This window comes from Tympanuchus pallidicinctus, unplaced genomic scaffold (genome assembly GCF_026119805.1).
Source record: "Tympanuchus pallidicinctus isolate F22 unplaced genomic scaffold, pur_lepc_1.0 scaffold1, whole genome shotgun sequence".
Classification (NCBI taxonomy): Eukaryota; Metazoa; Chordata; class Aves; order Galliformes; family Phasianidae; genus Tympanuchus; species Tympanuchus pallidicinctus.
In genome coordinates this window covers 73,529,563-73,545,121 of record NW_026294618.1, presented here as the reverse complement: position 1 = coordinate 73,545,121, position 15,559 = coordinate 73,529,563, and the positions used below count along the sequence as shown (strand labels likewise).

General features: G+C 37.5%; 1 protein-coding gene across 3 annotated transcripts in view; it reads right to left on the bottom strand.

Annotated features, from left to right (window-relative positions):
• Positions 1-8,605: 8,605 nt before the first annotated feature.
• CHRM3 (cholinergic receptor muscarinic 3) overlaps positions 8,606-15,559 on the bottom strand; it is a 256,051-nt gene continuing 249,097 nt past the window's right edge. For all 3 annotated transcript variants that reach the window (XM_052685064.1, XM_052685073.1, XM_052685082.1), the window contains one exon: positions 8,606-13,156. In XM_052685064.1, coding sequence (XP_052541024.1) covers positions 11,335-13,156 — 1,822 coding nt within the window. In that variant the 3' untranslated portion in view covers positions 8,606-11,334. The remainder of the gene's footprint in view (positions 13,157-15,559) is intronic.

Below are 15,559 nucleotides of genomic sequence, written 5' to 3'. Positions count from 1 at the left end.
AGGTTCCAGTCATGATTCAACAGTTCCCATGCAGAAGATCAGCAAAGAGGAAAAAAAATTGATGTGTTCTATGTAGCTCCTCTGTCTATGCCCATTGCTCACGTGCCTTTTGTTTTACAGTGGTTTTAGATATGATACTTTAAAATCTGTAGATGATGGTATCTTGTGTATCCAGTGTACTGGAAACTGTTTTCCCTCTTCCAGACTGATCTAGTGGGTAGCAACCCTACCCGTGGCAGGAGTGAGTGGCACTGGATGATCTATAACGTTCCTTCCCACTCAAACTGTTCTATGATTCTACAAAATGGTAGTCTCTTCTTAGGGATTCTTTATAGCTGAACAGGCAGGAATTATCCTTGCATTAATTTATCCTAGAGAGAGACAGTTAAAACTTAGTAGAATATCGTCTGCTTTTTCTGAGGAAATAGACTGAATGCATCAATGTACAGTCAAAAAATCTGCTTGAGATAAATGACAGCTGTGACAGGAAAATGAGAACAACTTTCATGTTTTTATTGCTGCCTTAGAAGCAATTGATAAACAGTACACTTCATATATAAATGAACATGTGTCAATAAATGACAACAAAAATAAATTACAATGACATAGTATTTAACTTTACAAGGTTGTACAAAATTTCCAAATATGAATAGATTTCAACTTAAAAATTTGAAATAAGTTAAAACTTCAACTATTCTGAAGACTTGAAAAATATACATACTATTTCATTCAATCACATAATTTACAGTATGATTTTTGTTTTTTTTTTTTAAGCTGTTAATCGCATACACCCATATATTTTATAACTGTATTAATGGAACATATCCTGCTATATGCAGATTTACTGCACTGGGAGGGTGAAAGGGATTCCCTGAGGGCACAGAACAGGCTTTGAGTGTTTATATTTTATGTAATTTGATTACATTCATTAACAAGAAATACAAAACCAAAGCATTATTTATCTGCCCTATAAGTTAAGAGTGATTTACATCCTCTTGCTAGAATTTCCCTTGATTCTAATGAGAATTCTGTAGTATGATTAACAACAGCATTGGGCCAGACTAGGTCTGTTCAGTCAGGATAAATTAGGTCATATTATGTAATGAAATATGTGAAAATTATCTGTTTTATGTTAGATCTCATTATAGGTTATATATCTGGTCTTGACTATGCACCGAGATATTTGTTTCCACAACTAATAGGAAAATACATTTGATATGGTACTTTAAAGTAATAGGGTGGATTTTGGACTGGTATTTTAAACAGCTCAGTTATGTGCACTTGATTTCTAAATGTTATGAAGATTAAAAACTCTTGACAAATCCTCTTGCCTGCAAGTGTGTGAATAATTCACAATGCTGAGGGTCCAATTCAAGCCATACAGTAAGGTGTAGAAAGCTCATACTGCTGCTTCCTGATACCTAAGGTAGTGTGGTTAATACAAAGCTTGTCCAACAGATTCTGTGCTCCATCAAAAGGAAAAAACTCTCTTATACAGAAATCATTTTTTGAGGAACCAGACAGAGGAGATCTACACAAATTGGCATAGGAGAAAACTGCTCGGTTGTCAGAAGTGTAGGAAGACACTGGTACTACCAGAGATGAGTCTTAGACTCACAGAACCACAGAACCATTAAGATTGGAAAAGGCCAACAAGATCACCTTGTCCAACCACCAGTCCACCCCCACCATGCCCACTAACCATGTTCCCCTGCGCCACATCCACACATTACTAGAACACCTCCAGGAATAGTGACCCCACCACCTCCCTGGGCAACCTGTGCCACTGCCTCACTGCTCTTTCTGAGAATAAATGTTCCCTAACACTCAGCCTGACCCTCCCCTGGCATTAGTTTGAGTCCGTTACCTCTCGTCTGATCACTGGTGTCTGGGAGAAGAGGCCGGGTATTAGATGAAAAAAGATCCATGATGTCTCTTTATGACTGAATTTTCTCTTCTCTGAATACATTAAAATGCTGCATCAGTAAACTGCCCTTCCTCCAAACAGATAAGCGTTATACATACATCATTTCAAAGGGAAGAAAGAACTGAAAAATGAGCCAGCGGTAAGCAATTCCTCGTTTCCATTTTTCTCTGACGCTCATGGAAATAACGGGCAGTGCTGTTCACGCTGAGGCTAGCAGTGTTGCGGGGAGCCGCGGCTCAGCTGTCGGGCGACAGATGGAGGATGGAGCCGGCAGAGGGCGCGGGGCAGAGCCGAGCCACGGCCGCCTTCCTCCAGAGCAGGGCGGCGGGCTGGAGCTCGGGGTGAGACTGGGACAGAGGCAGGGGAAGGTATAACGGCAGTGCCTGCTCCGGGAGCGCAGGGAGCACGGCGGAGTGCAGCCGAGGGCAGCGGTCGAGGTCGGGCCCTGCAGGGAAGCTCGGATGCCGCGGGAGCACTGAGCGGTGTCACCGAGCAACTGAGCTTGCCTTAAAGCCAATTAATAGCAGCCAAAGATCCCCCGGCAAACAAATGGAGTCCACGTTGCCTTCTACAAACTTTCCTGCAGAGAGCTATCCCAGACGGAGGGGAATTCGTGTCACCAAAGGATGGACTTGACAGAAACTACTACTTTTTCTAATTCACTCACTGCCCTTGCTACTCTTAATCTCAAATAACTTTAAAGTTATTACTTTTTTCTTTTTTTTTTTTTTGATTGCTTGTTCTGTGTTCTGCCCTGTGCTGGATTGAGAGAGAAAAAAAGAACACGGAAATATATTTCAAAAGTTCATCCAAAACCTCGTGGTTATGTAAAGCTTACATCACCAACCGCTTGGCAGACAATGTGTTGTACAATCAGATATGACTTTGTATCACATCAATTACTTTTTATCTTAACTAACAAGCCACTCCATGAGCAGCAAGGAAAGAAATGGCTTTATCAGCTTATACTAATGCAACCGTTATCAGGGGCATACAGGGTAAAAGGCATTTTTAGATTACAATAATAATATATTTTCAAGGAAAATTCCACATGGGAAAGTGCCACCTGATTAGCTTTATATGGAGGAATGAAAAAAAATACGAATATATAAATAAATAAGGATGTTAAAGCAGCTTGGCAGTACAAAATCTCTTAAGAGCACAATGCTGCACAATGGGAGTTCAGTGGGCACCAAGTTCGTGCAGCGCATTTGGGCTGATACCTATTTGGTTAGAGGAGAAACGAGGAGGCTCAGAGGGCTCCAGAACAGGCCTGATGCATTACTCTGCCTGCAACCACACAGCCATCCACTCTGCCCTCAGGGCTGCAGTGACCACAGAGGGCAGAATGCCTACAGTAGCATTTTAGTCTGTTCTGCAGTATCTACTCTTTGTATTTGCTGACTAAAGGAGGGAAGGTTACTCCAAAACACTGCTGAAGAGGAATACAAATGCAAAGCAGTCGCTTTCTGTTATTATCCACCTCTACTCTTCCCATTCATGTGCTAACAATTTGCAAGATGCCATCAGTGTAAGTTATGACCAGTGATTCTTTCTGACAGTTTACCTGGACACAGAAGTTTGATTAGTCACCAGGTGAATTGTTATGCAGTACAACCCCTGCAATTTTGCCAGCAATTTAACTACCACTCTTATTTTGTATGGTACCTGAATGGATAGTTACAACTTGAAAAGAAGATACCAGGCTTGGCATGACTATTCATGCAGTGCTTATTTATACAGAAGAAGGTGGAAGTCTTTCTTCTACTGCTTCCTAATTATTTTATCTGCTTCCACTTAAGATCATCTCCACCAGTTTTGGCAGAAGAAAAGCAGGGTGTGATAAGGAGTAAAACTGCAGATCCCTTTATATGAAAGAGGTTTCTGAGGTGCTCAATTACTGCATAAAATCTGCTCCTATATTTCAAAACAAGAAAGAAAAAGAAAAATGTAGAAGTATTAAAAATATTTGAGCCTTAAAAACACATATTCGAATAATGTCTCTGGAACTTGTTTTGATCCATCATCAGAAAACCGGCACAGAAACCTTTCAACTAATAGGAACAGAAAAACACATCAGGAAACACATAGTGTATGTTCATCAGACTCCTGTGATGTTATCTTTACTTGTATCACAAAAATACACAGTATCTCCAAGCAGTAGCAGGAAGCCTATGTCTTGGCTTCCGTGGCCCACGCCCTTCCCTGGGAGGATGCAAATGGCAGGAGCTTGCTTCCAGCTTCAAGCTGGACAAAATCCCATGACCTCTCCAGGCCTTTAGAGTGGAAGAAAGGCATGAATCTTGGAAACAAAAGTTATATGGAAAAACTGCACCTTTGTCACTGAATATGTACAACTTCAACAGCCTACACCTGCAAAGCATCATTCAGAAAGCAGTGAATAATAATAGTTCATACTTTTTTAACTTTTAACTTCTAAACAGGTGCATTCATGCACTGTGCACACTGATTCCAATGATCTCTCCTTGTGCCTCTTGCCACTGAGAGAGTGATGAATACATTCTTCTGTTCCATATTTTGCCTCTAATAACAGCAGCTGCCAGTCAATATGCATTGTACAGAGTACAAAAATGACACCAGTGCTTATTTAAATTTCTCTTGCATTCAACAGTGTAGTAGTCCCTCATACAGATATTCCTGCCTCATAGCAACATAGGCAAAATGCATGAGCTTAAGTCTGCTCAGAAAGTACCAACGACTGTGGAGAAATGTGCAACTAGTTATGGAGCTATACTATTTTGAAAATAAGCCTGGAAGGACCTTCTATCACATTCAGTAAAGTGTGCAGGTCCAGCAGCAGACAAAACAAAGTCTGTTCTTAACCTATGGCCAAGAAACCACACTGATTTTGAATCAGTGCCAAAGGAGCCAAATATTTACTCAGAGATACATCCACAGTAGAAAGGTTTTGTACTAATAAGGACCAGTTGTAAAATAAGCACTATAAATGGAGATACAAGATAGACAAATTGAATGTATTTCTGATTTTTTGCTTTTTCAGCTTGGTTTACTATGTTTATGTGAAAAGAAATCCAGGAAAGGATGGAAGAAAAAAGAGGGAAGGGAAGAATAGGTAAGAGAAGGAGTCTGAGGAACAAAGTTTCATATCAAAGTGATATTTTCTGGCTATGATGAATTATCCAATAAAATTTCATTTTATCATTGGATAAATGCAAAAATGTGGCTTGCTTGCTTGTGAAATTCAAACAACTTTGTTTCTTTTTAGTGGAAATCTGGAAATGCTGACATGAGTCTGATCCATCTATACTTTCCCTCTATTCCTATGTTTGTTTTTTCTAGTGCAGCAAAAAAACATGAAAAGCCTTCCTAATTTTTTAATAGGACAACACAACATTTCTTCTTTTCAGTGAAATTCTGAAATATAGTTTTGAGTACTTTACAAACAAGAATTTCAGATATTAAATACTCAGTTTTGAAATCCAAAATAAAACTCTTCAAAATTCTCTATGCCTATTCATGCCCTCTCATTCTGGAGGAAAAAAAATAAATAAATAAAAGAAGAAGAAAAGAAGAAAAAGGAAAAAATTCAAACCAACACAGGAAAGAATTTCCTTCACTCTAGCTAAATCTGTAATATTTTGCAGGTACTATAAACAGGATACTTCTATACTGATGGAAGAGGGTGTTGAATAGGTATGTATAGCTAGAGGGGACTGAATCCATTTGAAAAGTAAAAATAATGAATGGAAAAAAGTCATACTGAATATCAGGTAATACTGCACGTCTCTTTCTTATGATATATCCACACAGTGCAGGGTTCAAAGTAAACTGACCTACAACCTTTATTCTCATGGTGTTGACCGCTCTGTGTCACAATGACAATCATGCTCAAAGTGAAATAATTAACTGCAAATTAATGAAGGCTCACTCCTCGTCACTCTGATGAGAATCAGTCAATTATGTTTACATGAATGATGAAGATTGGGATTCCTATTTCTCTTATGAGATCTCAGAATCCACTTTTAGAAATAGAGGCCTTCCCTTATTTTCATATTTGGCGAAGCCAGAGTGATTTAATTAAACTAATGGAGTTGAACCTAGTGGAGTACTGATGCAATAACTCGGTGTGTGAAATCTGGTCATGCATTTCTAAATTTTGGGTAATGTCCAAAGAACCAGAACAACACACAGAAAACAGCATGCTCAGAAATAGACATAACGCTTTTTGAAAAATATGCACTAAGATGTAGAAGCATTTCTTTCAGCTAAGCAGAATTGACCCAAACTGTCCAGGTACAACTAATAAGGCATCAAAGGTAATATTTACTATGACTGTCCATTCAACATAATTTTGCAACTACTTCCATGTACATTGTTTTAGATGTATGTGCATCTCTCTGTATGTGGCTACACAGCACAATGTCATACTTAGGTTATTCTTCTGACATATACAGAGTGCATAAAGATGTTTAGGTACAATATACATGCTACATGATATACATCTGAATAAGCCATTAAATAAATAGCACTTTCCTTATTGCTTTACTGTGTTATTTGTACTCCTTCCATTATATTATCCCTGTTGGGTTAACTGAAACTCTCTGATCATTTTAGTATTTAAAATTAATCCAAACATCTGCAAGCACATATTGGAATGCATCTGTAAATAACTACAGCAATCTTTCTTTAAGAAAAAAAAACAAAAAAGAAAATAAATAATCTATATTGTAATATAATATGTATTTCAAATGCAGCAGGGGTGGTGAAAAGTAGACAATGTCCTGAATACCAGTTAATAAGTTTGCCAGCTAGGACTGTAAAGATCTATCAGTGACATCAAATACTGTGCTGATGGAGCCAATACACAGGGTGTAAAATTGTGGTGCCAAAGGGTATGAAATAGAACTAAAAATTTGCAGCTCTAGACATTCTATTCATATCAATTTGTTTCCAACAAATGGCATGACTGAATTAGTTATCCTATGCATGCTCATGCTAAAAGATGAAATGCAAAAATGCCCAATTAACAGAATTGCAAAATTTAGTATTTTGCTCTCTATGTCTATAGAAATAGAGAAGTTGACAGCCTACAGGTGATCTATGCCTGATAGAAAGGGAGAAACTCACTTTTAATTCTCTGAAAATCTGAACGTCGTGTATGACTTAGTTAAACTTCCCACTGGGAGTGGTTGCGTATCACAGGAGTGCAGTTAATGGACCAGAAAAGACAGCCATTGTCAAACTCAACACACATCTGTTCGTAAGCTTTAGTTAACAAAAAGTAATATAGACCACTTCAACCTGCTCCCAGAAGAAAGTGCAGTGGTATTTGCACGGGTAAATAAATAAAAGACTAAAGGAAGATATATATGTATATATATGTAAAGGATACTGCTTCAGTTCCTTCTGATCAGTCTTATACATCCTTAAGAAGAAAGTATCAGTCTCAACATTAACACTGCTGGAGCTAGTAACATGCCCTTAGAGCAGTTTAACTTGGCATGGGGATTTTTCGAAAGGGAAGAAAGCCTGAGAGTAAGACAAGCTTGTAAAATATGTTATGAAAAGAACCTAGGAACCATGTGGAGGAGAATTAGATTTTGGAATCTCAAATATAAAATGGAATAGAGGTGCATAAAATGCTTAAGTGGGCAAGTGTAATGCAGTTTATAAGTGGTTTAACGTAATACTACATGACTATCCATACTCTGTATGTGGTAGCATGATGATGTCCAGATACTCAAATTTACTGATGGTGCTGATCAGGAAAAAAAGACCAAAAAATCCTTTTGCTTTGATGTTTGTATTCCATACAGACAAACTGAGTGCACTTAAAGAGTTTCATTCACTTCTTACATACACAAAGGTGACGAGCCAAGATGTTTTTAAGATTTTCTTACAGAAGAAGTAAGGAAATATAATAATCAATACAACCAAAAAATAAGAAAGCGAAGTTGTACATGACTGAAGAAGGTCATTAACTGCCTAAGAACAATGGTGTGGGCATTCTCACAAAACTGCTGTATCTCTGGAGGCCGCTTATTGTTCAGCTTATTTAGATCCAGATCTTCAGACCCTGGGAACTGCTCAGATCTGCACGTTTATTCTGTGAACAATGATTGACTGATCTGCAGTTTAAATTCTAGGAAGTGCGTTCTGCTGTGGTAGGATGGAGCCCCTCGACACCTACTCCGGGACCTCTGGATCAGGCATTTCTCACATAATTTTTTGGTTCAGAAGCAATAAACTGTCATACACTTTTGCATTGGGAAAGCCAAATTATTACAGTGAGTTTCACTGTCTTAAAACTGTTCAGTGGCTGACAGTGACTGGGCCTATTCCGCAAAGCTTTGTTCAGACAATCCAGTGGCTCCTGTCTGGCTATCTCCTCTCATTTTCTGATCCTCTTCATATGGAGTCTAATCTTGTATTATTGCAGTTAATGAGAATGATGCCTGGCCTCTGAAAAGCCAGCTTTTCATGTAAGGAATGTTAATGGGACTGAGCTGTTTGTCTGCCCTCAGAATGACGTTTTCTATCTTACTTTTCCTGAAAACAATTGCAGTATTCTATCATTTGTACTTAAAAAAAAGTAGTGCTGTGTTAGATTGTACCTTTGGGTTTTGCATCATTCTTCTTCTGAAAGCTATCATGTGCGCTTGTGTTCATAAATAATATATCCACTTGTGCATATAATTACAATTTGTGTGTGTGCATGGTTTTAATGCAAACACATATACATAAAGGATACAACTTAATTTGATCCCCTCTGTACTTGCAACACAGACAAATTCTTAATATTTTATAGTGCATATTCCGTTAAATAAATAACAAAATTGATCTGTGCTACAACGTGTATACGTACACAATTTATAATGCCTGTAGTAACATTTTAAAGCCTGTTCACACATCAAAATACAGGTTGTTTATTTCTACCTTAAAACAATCTGAGGGTTTAGCTCTTCCTATTCTGTAAACAGTGGTGACAGCTGCTTTCAAAGAAGCTTAACTTCATTAAAATATAAGTTTCCCATTGTAAAATCAATACTAATATACCATAAATCCCCCTGATGAACTCTGGCTTCCTTACATGCTCTCTCTCATTTTGTGTGTTAGGGGCACAGCACTACTCTAAATATCAGAAGATAATAATATGGCAAGATATAGATATAGATATATACTTAAATGTTAAAACATTCGTTAGGTCAACTTGAGTAATGAATATATTTCAAATATATGCTTCTTTCTATAAACAAATATATTTAATTTTCTTTGTAAGGTGGGTGCCTTGCAAGTTCTATATGTCTACTAAACTCATAAACCAATCCTGGGCATCTTTATCTCAAAATGCACTCGTGACATATAGCTGAAGCTTTAACTTTTTTGTTTTTTTTTTAACTAAACTTGCACTTGAAGTAAACTTACAATGTAATTTACAAGCTTACTTTTAGGTAGACATTTTAAACAATTCATACAAAAGAAAGATTTGTATGTCAAGAGTATTTGTTTTAGTGACAAGAAAGCTAGGTATACTCTATTCATTTCTCAAGCAGACCTTTATGAATCACTTTAAAAGGACATTACAGCTGAAGACTGAAGAGCAATATTTATCAACATTAAATAAAACATTTGGTGAAGTATGTATAAATATTTCTTCATATGAACATAACACAAAATTAAATAGTTCAGATACACAGACACCATTTAATATATTTCCACTGTTGTCAAAATCATCTGTAAACACCATCTCACACTGAATACAAAAGCAGCTTTTACATCAGTTCTGTGTTCACAACACTGATGCCCCTTTATAAAATAAATTTGTTTTATTTTCAGAAAAAAAAAAAAAAAAAAAAGTGTAAGCAATAAAAAAAGTTTTGGTCAGTTCAAAGACAATACAAAATTATCTTTCAACATGTAAATAAATCAGATTTAGAACAGTTTAAAGTACAATCCTTTCCCTGGGGGACCTCTGACTTCTATAAATCACACTGTTCAGTGCAGACCACATCACAAATGCCAGGAAATACTGGTCATGTCTAAGCTAGAAATATGAAAGCCCTTTAAAAATTTTCTTTATTAAAAATTACCAAATGGCAATATCCACATTTTCTGAAACACCAAGTAACATGGCAATAAACAGAATTAGGTATACTTAAAAGAGATTCTGGAAAAGAAACACTTTAAAATGAGTGTCCTTCACATGCAAAAACAAATTATTTCTTTTACACACAGCTTTCACATCTGAAGATCACCTGGGTTGAGCATGAAATGGGCCTGCTGATCATGTCTGCACCCATCTGACCACTGAGCCTTTGAGCACTGATAGCTCAGATGTGAGCTCTCACCATTCCACACTCTACAAAGATAAACACGTGCTCTGCCCGGCATGTGACCATCAATTCCTTTCACCTTCATATTCTTTAAAGAGATGTAATCTCATGCGGGGAGAGATACCGTGCTCACAGCAAAGGTTACACTGGGCATACGCCCCATTATAAAACTCTGTAGACAGGCTCACAGGCAACGCTTTTGTTCTCTCCATTTGTTTCGGCTGGAGAGACAAACCTGAATTTCAGGTGGTGAACAATGAGATAAATATTTATAATACAATTTTCTAATATATATATTTTAATTTCACTCACATGCAAGAGTGATGTGGGGCCCTGAAAAAACTAGACCAATAGATTACCTTCTTCCTGGTATGTGTGTATTTTAGAGATGTGAATGTATTTTTTGCATACATACACACTCACACACACACATATATATATAACATGAGCTGCACACATGAGCTGCACACTTGGCGACCAGGAATCAGGGGTACAATTAATAATAATACACCAAAAGAGAAGTAGACAGGAAGCTCTACCTTGACAACAAGAAGCAATTTTGCAACCTATACAGTGTCTCAAATAATTTCATAATCCTGTTTTGCTGGCTTGCTACATCTGCAAGTGACTTGAATTGAAAACTGTTGGATTCCTTGGAATCAGAAGAGTTGGGCTAGCTAGATGTGCTTACCTGAGATCCCAGAGTTGATTACAATCAAAGAGCTGGGCAGATCAGTAACGGGTTTACAATTGCTATACAGCTTCTTTCAAATTTGTACGAAAACTTTATTAAGTCTTTCATTCTTTAGTAAAAACGTTGAAGTTTGTTAGTTTTTGCTGAATGCAGACTTCATTTTTATATTAAACCAGATTTATTAAAAGGATACATATGCCCGGCAGCTGCTTTCATGTCCTGATGTTTAAATGTTTGAATCAGCACCCTGGAACCACCCTCCCACCCCATCCCGTCCTGTCCCATTCCAGCCCCTCCCAATCTCATCCCATCCTATCCTACCCCATCCCTTCCAAACCTATCTAATCCTGTCCCATCCCATTCTCCATTATTTTTTCAGTTGTTTAAAAAATACTATTCTATGAAGCCTCCCTAGGGATCCGCTTATGAAAAATGACAGACTGCCTTTGCTGATACTGCTGTTTGCGTCTTTTTCGTTTGTCACACTGGCACAGCAGTAACATCTTGAAAGTATTTCTGAACATTTTGTTACACAGTGCATAGCACACCGGGTTCACTGTGCTGTTGATGTAGCAAAGCCAGTACCCCAGGTTCCACACAGTTTTGGGGACACAGTTGCAAAAGGTGTTCACCAGAACCATGATGTTATAAGGAGTCCAGGTAATGATAAAGGCAAACAAAATGGCACTGAGTGTCTGTGCTGCTTTCTTTTCTTTGATAAGTGACATTCGTTTTCGCTTCGTGATTTGACTTCTGGTCTTCAAAGCAAATTTTTTTGCCAGAGTTGCTTCCTTGAAGGACAAAGGCAGGGCTGCAGATGTCTTGGTCATTGATGAGATGCCATCAGAAGCTGTAGCTGTCTCTGCTGACCCTGGCTGAATTGGAAGCTTTGAAAAACTCTTCTGGAAACTTCCACCATCCTGAATACTTCTGGGAGGTTGCAGTTTTTTAGGTTTCTTTTCCTGTGAGTCCGTGTCGGATTTCTGCAGTTCATCTGCTGACTCATTCAGATCTTCCGAGGAGGGCAACTTTGTGGAATTGAGGATGGCACTGTGACCAGGAAGCTTCAGCACGATTGAATAGATAGCTCTGGTCTCTGCTGTGATGTCCTCTTCATCAGATGAGGCTGAATTTTCAAGGGAGGCAGCAGCATCATTGTTGTTCCAGCTGTCACTGCTGCTGTGCTCTTGATCCCCCTGGTCTGTGTTGGGTTCCCAGCTCTTCATTGTGAGCCAGAAGTGGCAGCGCCTGTACTTCTTACGACTGGAGCGCTTTGTGCTCTGCCGTTGCAGCTTATAGCTGCTGCAGCTCCGGGAGCTGCCAGTCTGGTGTACAAAGCGTGCTGTCTCTGCCTCACTGCCTGAAGCCTGTAGTCCCGCTAACTCTTTGGTGCGTTTCTCAGTCTCCTTGTAAATCCTCCAATACAAAATACTCATAATAGTGACTGGCAAATAAAAGGCAGCTATGGCAGTGCCAAAAGTGATGATAGGTTCACTTAGAAACTGGATGAAACATTCATCAGGAGGCACAGTCCTCTTCCCAACGAAATACTGCCAGAACAAGATGGCAGGGGCCCAAAGAACAAAAGAGATGACCCATGCTAAACCAATCATTACGCCAGCCCTTTTAGTTGTTCGTTTGGCTCTGTATGTAAGCGGCCTAGTGATGGAAAAATACCTGTCAAAACTTATGACAAGGAGATTCATGACAGAGGCATTAGAGGCAACATAGTCAATGGAGAGCCAAAGATCACAGGCCAAGTTTCCCAAAGCCCAGTGGCCCATAATAATGTATGTGGTGAAAAGATTCATGGAAATAACACCGATGATCAAATCTGCACAAGCAAGACTCAACAAGAAGTAGTTGTTGACTGTTTTCAGTTGTTTGTTAACCTTAAATGAGACAATCACTAGGATGTTTCCTATGATGGTCACTAGTGCAACGATCCCAGTGAGGAAAGCAATCAAAACTACTTGCCAGACAGTGTGTCCACCCAGAGGGTCTTTGATTGTGGCATTTAGGGATGTGTTTGTTGATTCCACAGTGGAGAAGGGAAAGCTCTCTGTGGTCTGAGGAAAATCATAGCTGCCAATAAGCGATGCTCCTTCATCAAGTAGTCCTGGTCCATGGGAATCTCTCTTCCAGAAGGAGCTCACATTTGAAAACAGGGGCAAGGCCGAACTGCTATTGTGCATGATCATTGTGGCTCTCTGACATAGTCTACAATGGAGAGAAAAACAAAAAAAAATCAAGTGAATGAGTGCAGGTGATAAATAAAAAAATTGTTCACATACTTATATACATAACCTTTAGCACTTTGAAAGATGTCTTCAAAAGCACAGTTGCCTGTGATACAGTCCAGGTCAAACACATACGTGATAGCATTCAGCTTACAGCTGTGAATAATCAAAGCTCTTTCTAGCAATCACACAGTGTTTTCTCAAAACCATTCAGTAGCAGAAGAGCCAAATTCCCAGGAGAATTTGAACCTTCGATAGCATTAAAATGTCCACTAACTCTTAATTAAAATGCTTCCTACTGGAAGCATGGAACTCTGTATCTGAACAACCTGCTACCTTGAAGCCTTCAAAAACTAAATGCCAGACACATGTGGATACAAATTCTGTGAGACTGAGTCACTGCTGGTCCCCAGAGCTCCCATGGCTCTAGCAAAATGATGCCTCAGACTGCAGTCTCCAGAAATAGCTAACATGGAACAAAAATATTTTTCCACCTTTCCTTAAATTACAGAGATACAGAGATTCAGCATGATTTAACTATATATCAAGCTACTATATCCCTACATTGCTACAAAATAAAAAGATCTTTTCTGCTATATTTCAGCAATCTGATAAGGGTACTAGAAGTTCTCACCGCTGTTTTTTGTGCATGACACTTGTCATTTTGTATCTACATTTTTACACTTGGTTTAAGGATTTTACATGAATGTGTAATGACTTAAAAATGTCTTAGGGGCAATACGTTAAAATTTCCTTTGAAAGTATGGTCTCTAGAGTTGGAGAAAATGTTTAGCAGAAGTATGTCAAAGCACTTATTAAACACTTCAGAAAAAAGAGGAAAAAAAGCATGAAAGGGATTCATAATTAAACTTTAATCCTTTTCCCTAAGTACTTATATAAAATGAAGACATGTTCAGAATACGGATTTGGATTTCCCTTATTTCATTAACTTCTGTGGTCATCTGACTAGATCTGTTGTAATAAATCAATTATATCATCAAGCAGCAAGAATTTTGATGAGAAAATCCATTGCAGATGATAAATGTTGAACAAAATATGCTTTCAAAGGCAAACGTTTGTATTCTTACAGAATCATTTCAGTTAATATATTATGACATTAGAAAATTATGAAAAGCAAAATGCACTGGCACTACAGAAAATATTTAAAGAAAAAGGGATGGTGGTTTTTTTTTTTTTTTTTTTTTTTTTTTTTTTTTTGGTTCTGTATATATTTTGTTGTTCTTTGAAATGCACTTAGTTTTGTCAGCAAGCTGTATGAAGCTGTGATTTTAAACTGTATAGTTCCTCTTAAATATGCATTAAAAAGAACAACAATTTGTTACTTTAGTTCAAGTACAGTAATTACATAAACCATATTTTGGTGTCAAGGACATAGTAACTTTTCTGATTTATTAATAAAAAGAAAATCTTGCAATGTTACTGCAGAGTCTAATTCAATCTACATTGAAAGTGTTCATTATCATCATGACACATATATAACAAAAATACAATACCAAAACATAATAACAAAATAATAACTGTACATATTGCTCTGGGAAACACAGAATTAAATTCAACTTCTTTCTAGATAGAAAGATGGAAGTTTGAAACTAAAATTATCTTTCATCAAAAAAGCTGACATTCCAAATCCAATTTTCATTGGAAAGGAAATGTGCACGCTTGCATGAAAATTCAGACAAACAGACGTTCTAAAAACTTGTCAATTTGTAAATGAAATTAAATCAGAATTTGGTTTTTGAATTTCTTTTCAACATTGAAATATTGTGGAATATTTCATAAAAAACTATATAGTATCCTAAAATGTCTTCTCAAGTGAAAACTCTATTTTCTGAAGGAAAATAGTGACATTTTTTCGCAGTTTGTTTATTGTTTGGAAAAAAAGACTGAGAAGATCTGAATTGGCTTCATAGGCTTCATAGGAAGGAAAAAGTAAAAATGAAATAAAGAATTAACCATGTAACAGAAATAACAACGGGCAACCTGCACTTATTTGTTTTTCATTAACTAATTTTAAAAACCCAGGAAGTAAGAGCAAAAGCACAAGACTTTAACTAATCACAAAGATTACACTGCCATCACATAAAATGACGATTAAAACTTATGTGTTGTAAAAACGAATATTAATCTTTTAGCAAAATGTATTAAACTAATTAGAATTCCCCACATTCCCACTCTGATTTTCACAGACCTAGCTAAGAATAGAGAGTCTATCACTCTGCCTGTGTTAAATGTTGCAGTATAGGTGACTATCTTGATGCATATTTGGCTTTTCCTATGGCTGTCACCCACTTGGTCATGTCTGCTGATTTAAACTTTGTGGGCAATGTTTGTACAGGATTTAGAACAATCAGAATAACAACTC